General features: G+C 36.5%; 1 protein-coding gene across 2 annotated transcripts in view; it reads left to right on the top strand.

Annotated features, from left to right (window-relative positions):
• The window catches only part of ssp3 (SCAPER domain-containing protein short spindle 3), a 460137-nt gene that overhangs the window by 114359 nt on the left and 331115 nt on the right, over nucleotides 1-14663 (top strand). For both annotated transcript variants that reach the window (XM_090403385.1, XM_090403386.1), the window contains one exon: nucleotides 11591-12999. In XM_090403385.1, the coding sequence (XP_090259511.1) occupies nucleotides 11591-12999 (1409 nt within the window). The remainder of the gene's footprint in view (nucleotides 1-11590; nucleotides 13000-14663) is intronic.

Genomic DNA, 14663 nt, shown 5'->3' with positions numbered 1-14663 from the left:
GCAAAAACTAAGGAAGATCTGGAGCAGTTCATTCTGTTGGTTAAGAGGGAAAGCAAAAAAAAAAAAAAAAAAAAGCCAGGCTTAACTTAGACATCAGCAAAATAAAAGTCAGGGCTTTTGGCAGTTTAGATGAATTTGAAAGTCATGATTTACTGGGGTCCAGAATAAGAAATGATGGAAATGTTGAAAAGAAATTCCAACCTCTACGCCAGTATATTTCCTTACAAATATACTGATAAATTTCAATTAATATATTCATTACATCATCCTCACTCAATAATTCCACAGATGCTCATCTCAATCATCACATCATCCTCATCTCAATAATTCCACTGATGCTCCATCAGTGGAATTAAAAGGAGATAGCCATGGAAAAAAAAAGCTATGTTAAACCTGACAAAAATTATGAAATATAAAGATGTTAGTAAGACCTTGAAAGTTAGAATTGTAAAAGCAATAGTATTTCCAGTAGTGATCTAAAAGCTGGATCATTAAAGACAGAAAGCGAATTGATTTATTTCAATTATCGATGTGGAGGAGACTGTTAAGAATCCCATGGACTGTAAGAATGAATGATAAGAAAGTTTTAGGGAATATCAAGACAAGCTGCTCCTTGAAGGCAGCTATGTGTGTGTGTGGGGGGGGGGGGGGGGGGGGGGCTTACAACTGCTGAAAGAAAAGACGAGACTCAGTGAGGTGGAGAGTGCTTATTCACAAGATCACCAAGAGCTAGAAATGACTGATGGCACATAACAACACAAGTTATTTTTCATTGTAATAGTTATTAATATGATTAGTAGCAGAATTTACCTAGTCTGGCATTAAATACTGTTACAACTTGAACAGTACATAAACTTTTCATTTATCAGTAAATCATTTATAGCTTTCAGCACATAAAAAAAAAAAAAACCACATGCATGTAGCAGCACTCAGTGTTCAAAATGTCCTCCTTTTGCCTTCATGCATACCTGAAGTTTTTGAGGCTAGATGTCGATAGCAGCATGCAAAACATTCAACGCAAATTCTGCTGCTGCTCACTCCAAATCAACCTTCAGGCTGGCAATGCTGAGGTGTTGTTTCTTGCAGGCCACTCTCTCAAGTTCCAACCACACATTTGCCTCCAACCACGGTCATATGGTCTTCACCTTGTGTGCAAGGGATGAGTCCTTTTGGAAGGTCCACTGCCCTACCTTAAAATAAGATATTGTTCAGGGGCTGTACCACAGGTTCCAGCACTGTGTGTTGATACACTTTGGCAGTGGTTTTGACCCATATCTCGCATAATTGCAACTTGGATACCCCCCCCCCCCCCCAAAAAAAAAATACCTCATCCCCCACCAAACACCGATGTGGGATGATGACCTCTCTTAATCCTGGGTGCTATGGTATGTGCTGTGTGATCATCTGGGACATATACCTGATTGTTTTGTGATTAAACAACTCTTCAGCGATGAAAATCTTCTCACCTGTGAAGAGGATATCTCTGTTCTCTGTGTCTGTTGTTTGCATGCTGCCAGAGAAGTGCCTTTGATTTTTATATCTCTGCCACATAAGTTGTGGTGTTAGGAAATGTTCAGTTCAACGGCGATAGGTTCTCACCCCCAGAAATGTTCATTACGAAATGTTCAGTTCAATGGCGATAGGTTCTCACCCCCAGATCATCAGTTAGTACGTGTCATGTTATTCTCTGCGAAACATTCATCTCTTGTAACATCATTTTCTATGTTCTCACATTATTACGGCAGAGGCATGCCTTCGCAGCCATCACATGCTGCTGCATCCTAACAGCATGGTTGACCTATTCTTTGGCAGTCAGATACATACATACATCTTCGGTATCATTATAACAGTTAATAGTCTGATACACAAACATCCTACTGATCTTGAGTGTTTTTTGCATGTTGAAAATAACAGATGGCTGTATTCCACTCTTGTGAAGTGCTATTACAGCTACATGTTTCTCATAATCTCCCCACTGCATGTTAAACACAGCTAGACATCTCTCTCTCTCTGCTGATAAACACTTGAATATTGGCTGTGTACAACACAACTAACGGAATCGGGCTCTCTGGGATGTGTGGAAGTTGTAACAGTATTTATGACAAGATTATCTAATAAATAAATAAAATATAAGTGGCTTTGTGTGTGTGTATTTTCCCTTCAGCCTTATGGTTAGTGGGGGTAGCAATATGCTACTATACTAGGGAGATGATTATGAAGCAAGATGGGTTCCTGTAGTCTTCCTTGCCGTACTGTAAGTATTTATGACTGTAGCTGTGTGTGTGTTCATGGGATCCATTTGCCTGTTTTGAAGGATGAAAAACTCTCCATTTCCTTATGAGACTGGTAACTCACCTTTAGTCAAAAATACTTGATAAAGGTTCCTCACATCATAGATGGGAACTGAAACCATGCCTTTCTGACCAAAGGGCTTCATCTATACCAACTGACCTATACAGAGGCTCCAATTGGCTTTGTAGCTTTTAAAATAATAAATAAATAAATAATAAAATTAAATGAAAAACTTCAAAATAACTTATATGTTGATAAAATGATGCTGCATTAGAGGTTTTTTGTTGTTTCCCTTCCATAGCGATTGATTTCAAACATGATAAGTTTGTTATATAGCACATTAGTACTGTGGATGGGCAGAACATTGTGGGGAGAGAGAGAAAGAAGGAGCATGTTAGTTAACATTGGATTTGAAGATCTGCAGATAATCATTAGGAAACATAAAAAAAAAAAGGTTTTTGCAAATGACAACAACAGTAGAGGAATAAACAAAAGGAAGAAAAATTGTTCTGTGAAGAGGCAATGACTCGTTTCTGTACATGTTTAATGGTTTAGAGATGAGTGGGGGAATTGCTCATGCCAATTCTGATGAATGCTGACCATGCAGATATCCATAGATCCATCTTGAATTTCTTACAGTTTCTCTTTTGCACAACATTTGAATATCCATGTGAAAGAGATTGGAGTGAATCAGTGAGAGATGGGTTATTGGCCTTATCACATATTTTTTGTTATGATTAGTATTATTATTATTTTGTTTATGTCAAGCGTAGCCACAAAAAGTTGGAAACTATACTACATCTTAGTATCATAGATTATGCTAGCCATCCTTGGAATTGTTCTCTCCTCTACTCAGTCAAGAATTTTTTCCAACCTCTTAAGGACACTATTCCAAATATGAAAATAGTATTTATTGGTTAGATAGATGTGTTGAAAAGGTAAAGAAATGCCAGTTGCTTTACTTCCTATATGTAAATGATGATTGGCAGTTTGAGTTATCCTGAGTGGATAAATCTTTTCTGTCTTCATAGAGTAAGTTTTGTTAGCATTCAAGTTAACAAGATATACTGTATATCTTGTATATATACTGTATATAGTATATACTGTATATCAATATTTAAAGTTGCAGAAGTAAATATTATTGAAGTTTTGTTCATCTTATCTTAATGTACTGTTATCGCCAAGCATTTCAACTAGATAAGATAAGATGTCTAGAAAGAAAGTATTATTTAAAAGATTGGAGTTTAATGGTGTCTGGCATGGTTACATAGTCTGAGGATAAAGATATTCCACCATAAGTAATGTCCAGTCAAAGAGAAAGAAGTTGACAGCCCAGTTCGAAATGACAGAAGCCAAAACTTAAACTGGGAGCTTCCTTTCGTTTAGTGTTACACGGTGATTAGCATTCATTTCGGACAAATTATTGAAACTACAACCTTATTAGAAATAATTACTTTAATTTTCCGATGTTTTGACCTTCATATGAAGGTCATCATCTGGAGTACACACACATATATATACAAGGATTGTTTGAAATGTTTGGTAAATTTCCAATAGAGGCCGACACAATTCGTTCATTCATACCAGTGTTGGCTTGTGTCATCTTTTTCATGACCTCTGGCAAAGTTTTAGCCACGTGCGATGTGTAGTTCTCTTTTGGCAAACATTTAAAATTACTGTGTTCACATTTTTCATAAAAATGGAGAAAAACAAGTTTTATGCAGTGATACAACACTTTTATTTGAAGAAGTGGATGGCCGAACAGATCAAAGCTGAGTTAGATGTAATTCATGTGGACTCTGCACCAGCATTAAAGACTATTTTGGATAAATGAGTTTAAACATGGTCGTAAGTCTGTTGAATATGAAGTGTGCTCTGGACGCCTGACTGAGGTCACTACGAAGGAAATGATTGACAAAATCCATGGCATCATTATGGAAGACTGCTGAGTGAAAATGCATGAGACTGCTGAGATTGTAAGCACTCAACTGAACGGGGGTGTATAATATCCTGCATGAAAAATTGCACATGAAAAACCGTTTGCGTGATGGGTGCCGATGGTTGACTGTCGATCAAAAATGCATGCGAAAAGACATTTTGACACAGTGTTTGGTGATGTTTAATTGCAATTTGCAGGAGTTTTTGCATTGATTCGGGACTGTAGACGAAACTTGGATACACTACTACACACCTGAGTCCAAGCAGCAGTCAAAACTGGACAATGCCCGATAAAAGAGCACCAAAAAAAGTGAAGACTGTTTTGCCAGCTGGGAAGGTGATGACCACTGTTTTTTGGGATTCCAGGAATTATCGTGATAGACTATTTGGAAAAGGGTAAGACAAGAGTCTATTATGCGTCATTGTTGGACCATTTAAAAGAAGAACTAAAGAAAAAACAGAGGCATTGTCTTGATGAAAGTGCTCTTTCATCAAGACAATGCACCATCCCACACATCGGCCATCACAATGGCAAAATTGCACGAATTGAGGTTTGAATCGGTTCCTCATCCACCGTATTCTCCGGACTTGGCTCCATGTGACTTCTTGTTCCCAAACTTAAAAATTTGGCTCGGTGGGAAAAAATTTCTTCGAATGAGGATGTCATCAAGTCTGTCAATGACTATTTTGCACAATTAGACCAATCCTACTTTTTAGATGGGATGGGAAAAATTGGAAACTCACTGGACCAAATGTGTAGACCTGGATGGAGACCCTGTTGAGAAATAAAGGTGGTTGTTTCCAAAAAAAAATGTGTTTAACTTATTTTTTTTACCAAATTATCCAAACAACCCTAGTGTGTATATATATATATAGAGAGAGAGAGAGAGAGAGAAAGTCAAGCTATATTACATTTCGAACAGCATGCCAAAGAGACAATGATTTGATCAACCATTATTCTACTGGCCCCTGACCTCTAGTGGTGGGGAAAAAACACACCAAAGCTGTATTCTATTTATAATATCATCAAAGAACAAATTCGTATAGATAGTTTTATTACAGCAAAAGTAGTGTCCTAATTTAACATGAGAGTTGTTATACTAGAGTTAAGATCCTGGATTACAGTCCTATTTATAATTAGCTCTTAGACTAAAAGGTTACGTGGGTAAAATTTGTACCATTCATATTCTTGTGATTTTTAGACCATCATTATTGTTAAGATTAGGGTGGTTGATAAGAATTTCATAGGCCTCCTTAAATTTACGTTCGTACCAATTTTGCTAACAAAATTGGTATGAACAATCTACACAAAATTCACCTTATGTAAACAACAGGTGAATTTTGTGTAGATTGTTCAGGACATGATCAGAAAGACCAGATTTATCATTGTTATTAAATTTAATGTGGCGTTTATGTTCCTTTTTTTTTGGATAGGAATTGTGCATCCTGTTTCACCTATATAGGGCAAATTACAGGTGTACTGAATACGGTATAGTCCAGGGTGGGTCAATGGAGGAAGTGGATCCTTGGATGAGTTAAATAAGTTCTTTAATTTTTGTAGGTTTAAAGATGGCAGGTATCCCTTTAATATATGGAATGTTATTGTAATTAGTTTATTTTTGTTTTTAAGTGGGGTCTTGTGAATTTATTTATTCTTATGGCAAAAGCAGCTACAGGTCAATGTCCAGAGCAGAAAGCCAATCCAGGGCCTCATCTGTCACCGCATTGATGTCCTGGAGTCCACCACCATGAAATTGGTGCCTTGGGCAGTCATTTACATTATCAGTGATTGTCTGGCCACAGGGGAACAGTCACAAATAAGGGTGGTCTGATGGTCTATTTATGCAGTAGGTAGCCACATCTGTCCTGCTTCCAAATCTTCCTAGGAAGGGCAAAAGTAGATTGCAGAGCACAGAGATCTTCAACCAGGAAACCATTTGTTTCCTGATTGTTGGAAGATTGTTGGACCATTGTTCTCTTCACATGTCAGGTGTTAATGGTAAGGCAGCTGAAAAGAGTTTGTCCATGGACCAGAAAGGGTTTTGTGATTTTAGGCGAATACTAGGTAGATTTATGAGAGTCTGCTGCAGGGGAAGGAGTGGGCTGCTCATTACTTTATTAAATATTTTGAGCCTTGTCTTCTCCATATATTTGATGGAGCAATGTTAGATAGGACAGGTGGCCAGGGGAGAGGGGTGCTTCTCAGTGTCCCACTAATTGTGCACATGGTAGAGTTTAGCTGGGTGTCTATAATGTTAGTGTGCACACTTCTTTCCTAGGCAGGGGCACAGTATTCTTCTGCAGAGAATGCAAGGGCTAGTGCAGACAACCTTAAGACATCAGCACCACCCCAGGTTGTTCCAGGCTTGCTGGAACAACCTGGGGTTGTGGTAATAGATGATATTATTTCTTGTTTTAACTTAGTTGGACAGATTGGTGGTGTGCCTTTTATAGGTTAGGTTTCTGTCCAGGTTTACTCCAAGGTATTTTAGGTGAGGCTCATGTTCTACCATTTTGTCAAAGAAAGAGAGGTGGAAGTGTCAATTCGGCTCTGCATTGTTCAGGTGGAATGCTGTGAACACAGTTTTTGTTGGGTTGGGCTTCAGGTACCACTGCTTGAAGTACACCTCCAGGATGTTCAGGTCTGTGTTCAAGGTTGTTTCCAGGTTGGCAAAGGGATAGACTGGTGTATATATATTTGCTTGAGCTTGTATGTGGTAAGTCAGACATGTAGATGTTCACTAGTAAAAGGGATAACACAGAGCCCTGTGGAAGACTATTGTGGAGGAATCTGGGCCTGCTCTTTTTTCCACCAATATGGACCTGGATGGATTGAAAAAGTTGAATAGTTATTTTGCACCTTATGATATTGCTTAGCTTTAGGAGGAGGCCCCTGATTTAGACTGTGTCATAAGCTGATGTTAGGCTGATGAAAGTGACTCCTGATTTAAGTTTCTTCTGGAAGCCTGCTTCAGTCTGTGTTACCAGGACCTGGTCACAGCAACTTTTTCCCGACCTGAAGCCAGCTTGTTCAATCAGGAGTGCTCTTTTGATGAGTGGTGAGATTCTTTTAAGGAGAATTTATTCAAAGAGCTTAAAGGTGGAGCAAAGCAAGGAGATAGGTCATAGATTTTTGACATTATTTGGATCTTTCCATGGTTTGGGCACAGCAATTATTTTGGCTTCCTGTTACAGTTTTTGTAATTTTTCAGTTGTTATAATATTTGAGAAAAGGGCGGTCAACCATGTTTGACCTCGTTGGCCAGGATGTTTTAGAAACTTGGGGAGGATACATCCAGTCCTGTAGACTTGCCATTCTTGGTGAATTTTAAGACTTCCTGCACCTCTGACAAGAGAAACTGGCTGTACAAGTTCAGGAAGCTCAGAGGCCATCTTCAAATTTTTGAACAATTTGAAGGGTCTTGGGAAGAATTTTGTTGATAGTATTTTGGCTGTAGCCATTTTTCAGGAAGGTATTGCTGATAACTTTTAATTCATCTTTAAGGTATTCTTTCTCTAAGCTAAGCTTGTTCACTGGAGCAAATCTTCAAAGCCTTGTTTTTAGTGTATTAACGACACCTAGTTTTTGTTTTGGGTGGTGGGAAGAGTTTATGTATGTATATATTAATGGCCATAGGACCAGATAGCGAAAACATCATCAGCATATCTAAGCCAGACTTTGGGTTTTAAAGTAAAGGAATCTAGAGTATGTTGCTCACAAGCTTCCATATAAATGTTAGCAATTGTTGAGTGGGGGGGGGGGATAATGGTGAGCCTATGGCTGTGCCTTCTTTTTGTAGGTAGAAAGTGTTTTGCACACAAACTAGCCAGAACATAGTACATGTGCAAAGAGTGCTGTGATATTGGGCAGAATTTTCCTGTAAAAGAATTGTGTCATCAATTTGGACATGTGTGAAAAGTGCAGAGGCATTAAAACTGACTAATAAATCACTTTTTTCTAGTGTAATGTCTTTAATTTTGTTTACAAAGTTTTGTGTGTTTTTAGCATAGGAGGAGGAATGACCTACGAACTCCTTGAGTGTTGACTGTAGTTTCTTGGCTAGATGATAACTGAGGCTGTCGATACCTTCAACTATCGACTGGATTGGTATATTCTGCTTGTGAATCTTGGGTAAACCATAAATTCTTGGGAAATGAGTGTAGTGCCGAAGTAGTTTTTTAAGTGTATCCTTGGGCCAAGATGTGACTGATTTAATTAATTTTTCTGTTTTCTTTTTTATCCGATTAGTTGGGTTATAGTTAACAAGTTGATAGGTGCTGTTCTCTAAGACTAATTGATTCATTTTTTCCAAATAAGTGATTCGGTTTAATATATCAGTGGCACTGCCATTGATATATTAAATGTTGTTACATTTAATATATCAATTTAACTTATTGTTAAATTGAGCAATTAAATATTATTGTACTTGCTCTCTTTTATTTTTGTATATTATTATTTGTTCTTTTGTTATCTGGATTTCTTCAACATTTGTCATTAATTTTGGGTTTTCCATTAATATATGATCTTGTGTTATTTGATACTTTATGCAGTTCATCATTTCTTCTAGCTCTATTTTCTTGTTTATTACCACAATGCCATAAACATGTTATTGAATGATTAAATTTTTTACCGTTGATATTAATTCCTTTATCACTCCATTCTAGTTCACTTAGGGCATATTAAAATTTTTTTCTTTTACATTTATCCTGCACATGAGAGGTACAGGAACCTATAGCACATCAATGTGTGAGCTGCAGATAAGGCTTGAGAAAGAAGAAATCTTTTGACATTTTTTTTAAAGAGCTGGAGGTTGGAGTTCTTGGGAAACACATTTTGAGGTAGGCAGTTCCAGAGGATAGGGATAAATGAAGAAGAGGAGAAGCAAGTTAAATGTGTTTGCAGTTGTACTGAAAATGGATGTAGGGCAGCTGCTGCTCTTGTTTAACAGGCCCAACAGTAAGTGGAGGAATGATGTTTGCCAATTTACTGGAACAGTGACCATGGAAGTACCTGTAGAAGAGATACAAAACTGAAACATTGCATCTATGAGATAGAGGTCAAAGTGAGCATGTGATGGAATGGTCATCTATGAGCCAAATTACTTTCATCTGCACCCAGCATAAAAATTTTTTAGGGAGGTTTTAGGTGCACTATCCCAAATGTGTGAACAGTATTTTAAGGATGAGCAGATTTGGGATTTATATAGGGTCAGTAGCTGGGTGGGTGTCAAATAGTTTCTTGAGCAGAAAAGAACCTATGATTTGCTACCTGTCAGCTGTGGTGACAGGTAGCAAATTACAGACCAGGTAATATCTCAGGAGTTAAGATATTGAAAAAGTTGATTAAAGGTAAAATCCAGCAATAGGTGGATAGGAAAATAATGCTCTATTGTGGGCATAGCTGAACTTGGCAAAGGCATATGACAGAATACTTCATGAAAAACTGTTACTAAGTTGGAGCAAATTAGAAAAGATATGAAACTTGTGGCATCAATAGGGGATGCCTGACAGACAGACACACACCAGAGAGTAGTATATGCTGGAGTGGAATCTCGGAGAGTGACCAATGGAGTGCCACTGGTCACTCTCATTAAAAGCTCTGCACTATGACCACTACGCTTTAATTTGTATATTAATGGTATAGGGAATGATTTGAAGGGGATGGCTTGGCAGTAGTTCATAAAGATGATTTAAATATCCTGCAAGATGATTTAAATCAATTAGCATTGTAAGCAAATGATAATTGTCAGTTTAATGTTGAAAAATGTAAAGTTAAATGATGGATGCCCTTCAGATTGAAAAGATCTGATAAATCGTGTATCAGATTAATGGTACTCAACTGCAGAAAGAAAATTGATGAGGCTAAGGATTAGGGGGGTAATTGTGGACAGAGAGTTGAAGTTCAAAGAATATATTGGTCAAGTCAGTAAAATAGCTCAGAGAATTACTTAGATGTGGAAAAACATACAAGTAAAGATGCATGCAGAGGTTATTATCCCTCTCTATAAGGCTATGATTTGGAACCATTTTGACTACTTGCATAGATTTGGTCACCTGGGTTTGGTCACCTTGGGGATCAGAAGGTGGTAGAGAGGATCCAGAGATGAGTGACTGAGCTGGTGACAGATTTGCAGGATGCTCCCTGTGAGGTTAGGTTGAATGGCTGTGGATTCCATAGTTTAGTTGATAGACTGACAAGAAGATGGCATGATAGGAACTTATAAGTTACTATAGAGGTTCTATAAGATTGACATACAAGAAATTTTTCAATATATGACAAATACAAAGAGAACTGGGGGTCATCCCTGGAAATTGTGTAAGAATGTGTTTTGTAAGGGTGGACTAGAGTTTTTTTCTCAGAGAGTGGTGAACGAGTAGCATGGATGTGAATGAAAGTGGTGACACTTCGCACAAGGGAACCCTTAGAAGTGGTGTCCTTGCGCTATGTACAACATGAACACTACTTGGTGTCTCTGGTAATGGTGGCTAACTTCAAATAGGATTTGTGAGCAAGACAGAGATTATATTTCTTTAAAATTGTAGCTCTTTTTTTCTTAGGCACCCAAGACATAAAAAACAGTAACAGCATTACTGTAATTTGTATGTTGAAAGGAATTTAAGATGCAGGAAGTGTGTGTATTGCTGTTTTCATTCCCTTAACAAGTCTTAATACACCATATGTAATTTTATATTAATAATCAAGATATAGACATAGCATAGTTCTTTAATTAACTGGTTACTTAATTAAAGTAACCAGTAACTTCTGCCAAAGGCCATCATCAATTTCATTGGCATCCTGGGAGGGGAGTACTGCAAACAGCTGCTTCTATCTCTTATTTTCTATATAATTGTGTGAAATAATTTGAGTTCTGCAATCAATTTTAAATTTCCGGTTAAAAATTCTATTTTATGAGGGAACCTAATTTGGATGAAAAAAAAGTTCATAGAGTTGGGCAACTTGATCAGTCCTTATAATAGTCTTTCTTCTTACAATCTAGCATCATGGAAGTGAATATAATTCCACAGGGCTATATAGGCACCCAATTAAGAAAATTTTGTTATTCTGAATAGCCATAATCTTAATTTTTTTTAGTCTGTCATTGGAAGAATGCTGTCTCTCTTTAAAGAATATCTTTCTTATTCCTACCTTTCTCTATCCCTTGCTGCCACTCAGTGATACTCAAATTATTTCAGTTTGTGGAAGCAAAATAGGATGTATTCTGCTTCATTCCATCTTGCTTCAAGAAGTATTTATAAATATTACATTTATTTTCATATTAAATTTTTGTTAATTGATTACCAAATGAAAAATTTTTATGGTTACATCGTAAACTTATCATAATATGCTATCATATTTCAGTGGTCCTGGAGTTACAGCATCTGTGCAAACAGAAGAGCTGAATTTGGTTTCTGAAAGCACATCTGCAATAAAGAGTAAAAATATGGAAAACCTTCCTGACACATCTAATCACTCAAATTTTGCAAATATCCCAGATATAACTTTGTCTCAAAATTTATCCAGGTGTAATGGTGAACTTTCTTCAAATGTAATTACAGATTTGAAAGTAGACCAAAATGTCTGTTCCTCTTCACTTGTTTTGTGTGAAAGTGGCCCATCCCTAGGAGATGTAATAGATGATCATGTTGCACCTTCAAATCATCTGTCTGTTCCAAATACTAGTGACTTAACACCTATAATAAATACTGGAAGCAACTCCTGTGAGTCTCAGACAGGCAATTTACCATTAACAAATTTACTAACTTCATTTACTCCTGTTGAATGCAGTATATCAGATGCTTCTGTAAAGATAACTGCTGAAGATGTTCCTGCACCTTCAAATGATCCTGTTCAGATGAGAGCATCTGAAAATACAATAAGTACTGGTAATGATATCCTGCATATAAATGCAAATGTAACAGTTGCTGGAACATTACAAGTAAATGGTTCTTCTGTTTGCCCAATATCTTCAGATGAAAATTTTGCATCATTGCATAGTTCTGATTTGGTTAATCTGACACCTGATTCCTCCCTATTAAGCACTGAAGCAGCACCAGGAAATAGTTCAGATTCCAGTAATTCCTTTGGTTCATCACCATTGCCATTTAATAATATTTTGCCAGCATCAAACAATACTAGTGTTAGTGATCCCTCATCAAGTTTAGCAACTTCATTTAACCAGATGTCATTAGATGCATCTGCAAATGATAATAATTCATCTGCCCACTTGATCAACAAAAATGATGACCCATCTGTTACTGTTATAAAGAGTTCTTCTCCATCAGTTGATTATTCTGTAGTTGCTATAAATAATTCTTCTGAAAAGCAAACTCCATCAGCTTCTTTGGCTTCCATAATGCAGAAAGAAAAAAATACTGGACATTCAGTAATTACACGTAGTTCCTCTGTTTCTGAGTTCAAAAAGCCAAATTATTTATCAAGTACTGTGGCATCAAGAAAATCTATAAAATCTGTACCTCAGGATTCACAGATAAGACGAGCAAATTTACCAGGGACGAATTCATGTCCTTCTGCTGGTGCTAGAACAACTACAACTAAGCTTTCACCTTCGGTTATAAAACACAACATATCTGCATGCCATCCTTCTGTATCAGCAAGTAATCATGCTAAGGATCAACTAAAAAACAGTTCAACCACATCCTTGAATAGTATGTCAGGTGGAAAAAGTTGGGCTGATAAAGTAAAAGGATCATCTGTTCCGAATTTAAATTTGGTTCTGAGTAATGAAGAAAAATCGGCAAAAGATGATGGTTAGTACCATTATTTATTTTATTAAACAGTAAAAGTAAATTCATTAGTAATTTCATTTAAATTTTGTTTTAATGTGTCTTAAATATGTTTCTGTGTATAGCTTCTGTATTTTTGAATGGTTTATAGTTTTGTAAGTGTTACAAATTGATAGGTGGATATAATGTTAGTTTATAAATTCTTAAATCATCATCATCAATTTCCTGTTATGTACCTTCAAGGGGTGTTCAGTAAACTTAATCATGTAGTGCTGATATGTAGCAAAACATGATTAAATTTATATTATAATTAATCTCCTATCCACAATTTTCTTCCAAATTAGTCTGTTACATGTCAGCACTTCTACATTGTCATAATTAACATACCATGCTTCTAAGGCAATTCTGACTGAATCAATTCACCTAGACCTTGGTCTTCCTCTGGGTTTTTTTCCTTCCATCTTGGCATCAACACCTGTTTTGCTAACCTTTCTTCACCCATTCTATTCAAGTGGCGATACCACCTTAGATTAGCTCTACTGATACATTCTTGAATGCTAATAATGTCAAGTTCCTCACTAATATCTTCATTTTTAATATGATTTCTTCCATTGGTTCACTCCCCTAATTTTTCTCAGAACCCTCATATCTGTGGTCTCTAGTTGGATGAAGTGCTTTATTTCTAACCCAACTTTCATATCCATAACTTAAAACTGATTTAAACATTGTTATGTATACTGCTTGTTTGGTGTTTTGGCTAATTTCTCTGTTATTCAATATAAATTTATTCAGCTGGCCACCCACCATACTAGTTTTGCTTATTCTGTTGTCTATTTCCAAATTTAACCTGGCATCTTCACTAAAAACTATGCCTAAATAGTTGAAATATTTTCCTTGTTCTATAGGCTCTTCAGAATGCAGGTGATGTGTTCAATGTTTCTGCCTATTTTCTTAATTTTGGTCTTTTTATTGTCGATTTTCATGCTAAATTTGTTGCATCTGTTATTCAGTTTAGTTACAGAATCCTGAAGGCTTGCACCAGATGTGTTTAGTAGTACAACATCATCTGCATAAAGCTGAGTGACATTTCTAATTCTAACATCAGGCCTAATGCCACTTTCTTTCATAATGTGATCCATAAAGATCACTGCTACCCAAACTATGGGCCACAGCCCCCTTGGGGGCCGTAGGTTTTGTTGAGAGGGGCCGTGAAATAATGAAAACAAATTTACAATGTTTTAAAAATAAGTAGATATTTTTTTATCTTAAAAAAAAAATGTATTTAATTTTTATTATTTATTATTTCTTTTTTGTTATTTTTATATGCAGTAGAACTCGGTTATAACGATCACGGTTACAGCGAATTCACATTTATAACAAATAATTTTGAAGGTATATTTGAATTACATTTGATTTAATGCATGTATTTCATGTTTATTACGAATTCGTTTCACGGGAATAACGAACGAATAATACACGTTAGTCGTTCCTTTACTGACATTTCGTACGTACGCATTTTCTGGTTGTGGAAAAATGTCGGGAGTCAAACAGAAAATTTTATCGGTTTCCGAAAAAGTAGAAATTATACGGGAGGTGGAAAGTGGCCAATCAAATCTGACAGTAACAAAGAAGTATGGTTTGTCCCCATCTACAATATCAACAATTTGGAACAATCGCAAGTTGATTCT

Source organism: Typopeltis vanoorti, chromosome 14 (assembly GCF_054136105.1).
Source record: "Typopeltis vanoorti isolate ZY-2024b chromosome 14, IOZ_Tvanoo_1.0, whole genome shotgun sequence".
NCBI classification, from domain to species: Eukaryota; Metazoa; Arthropoda; class Arachnida; order Uropygi; family Thelyphonidae; genus Typopeltis; species Typopeltis vanoorti.
This window is presented reverse-complemented; position numbering and strand designations above follow the sequence as displayed.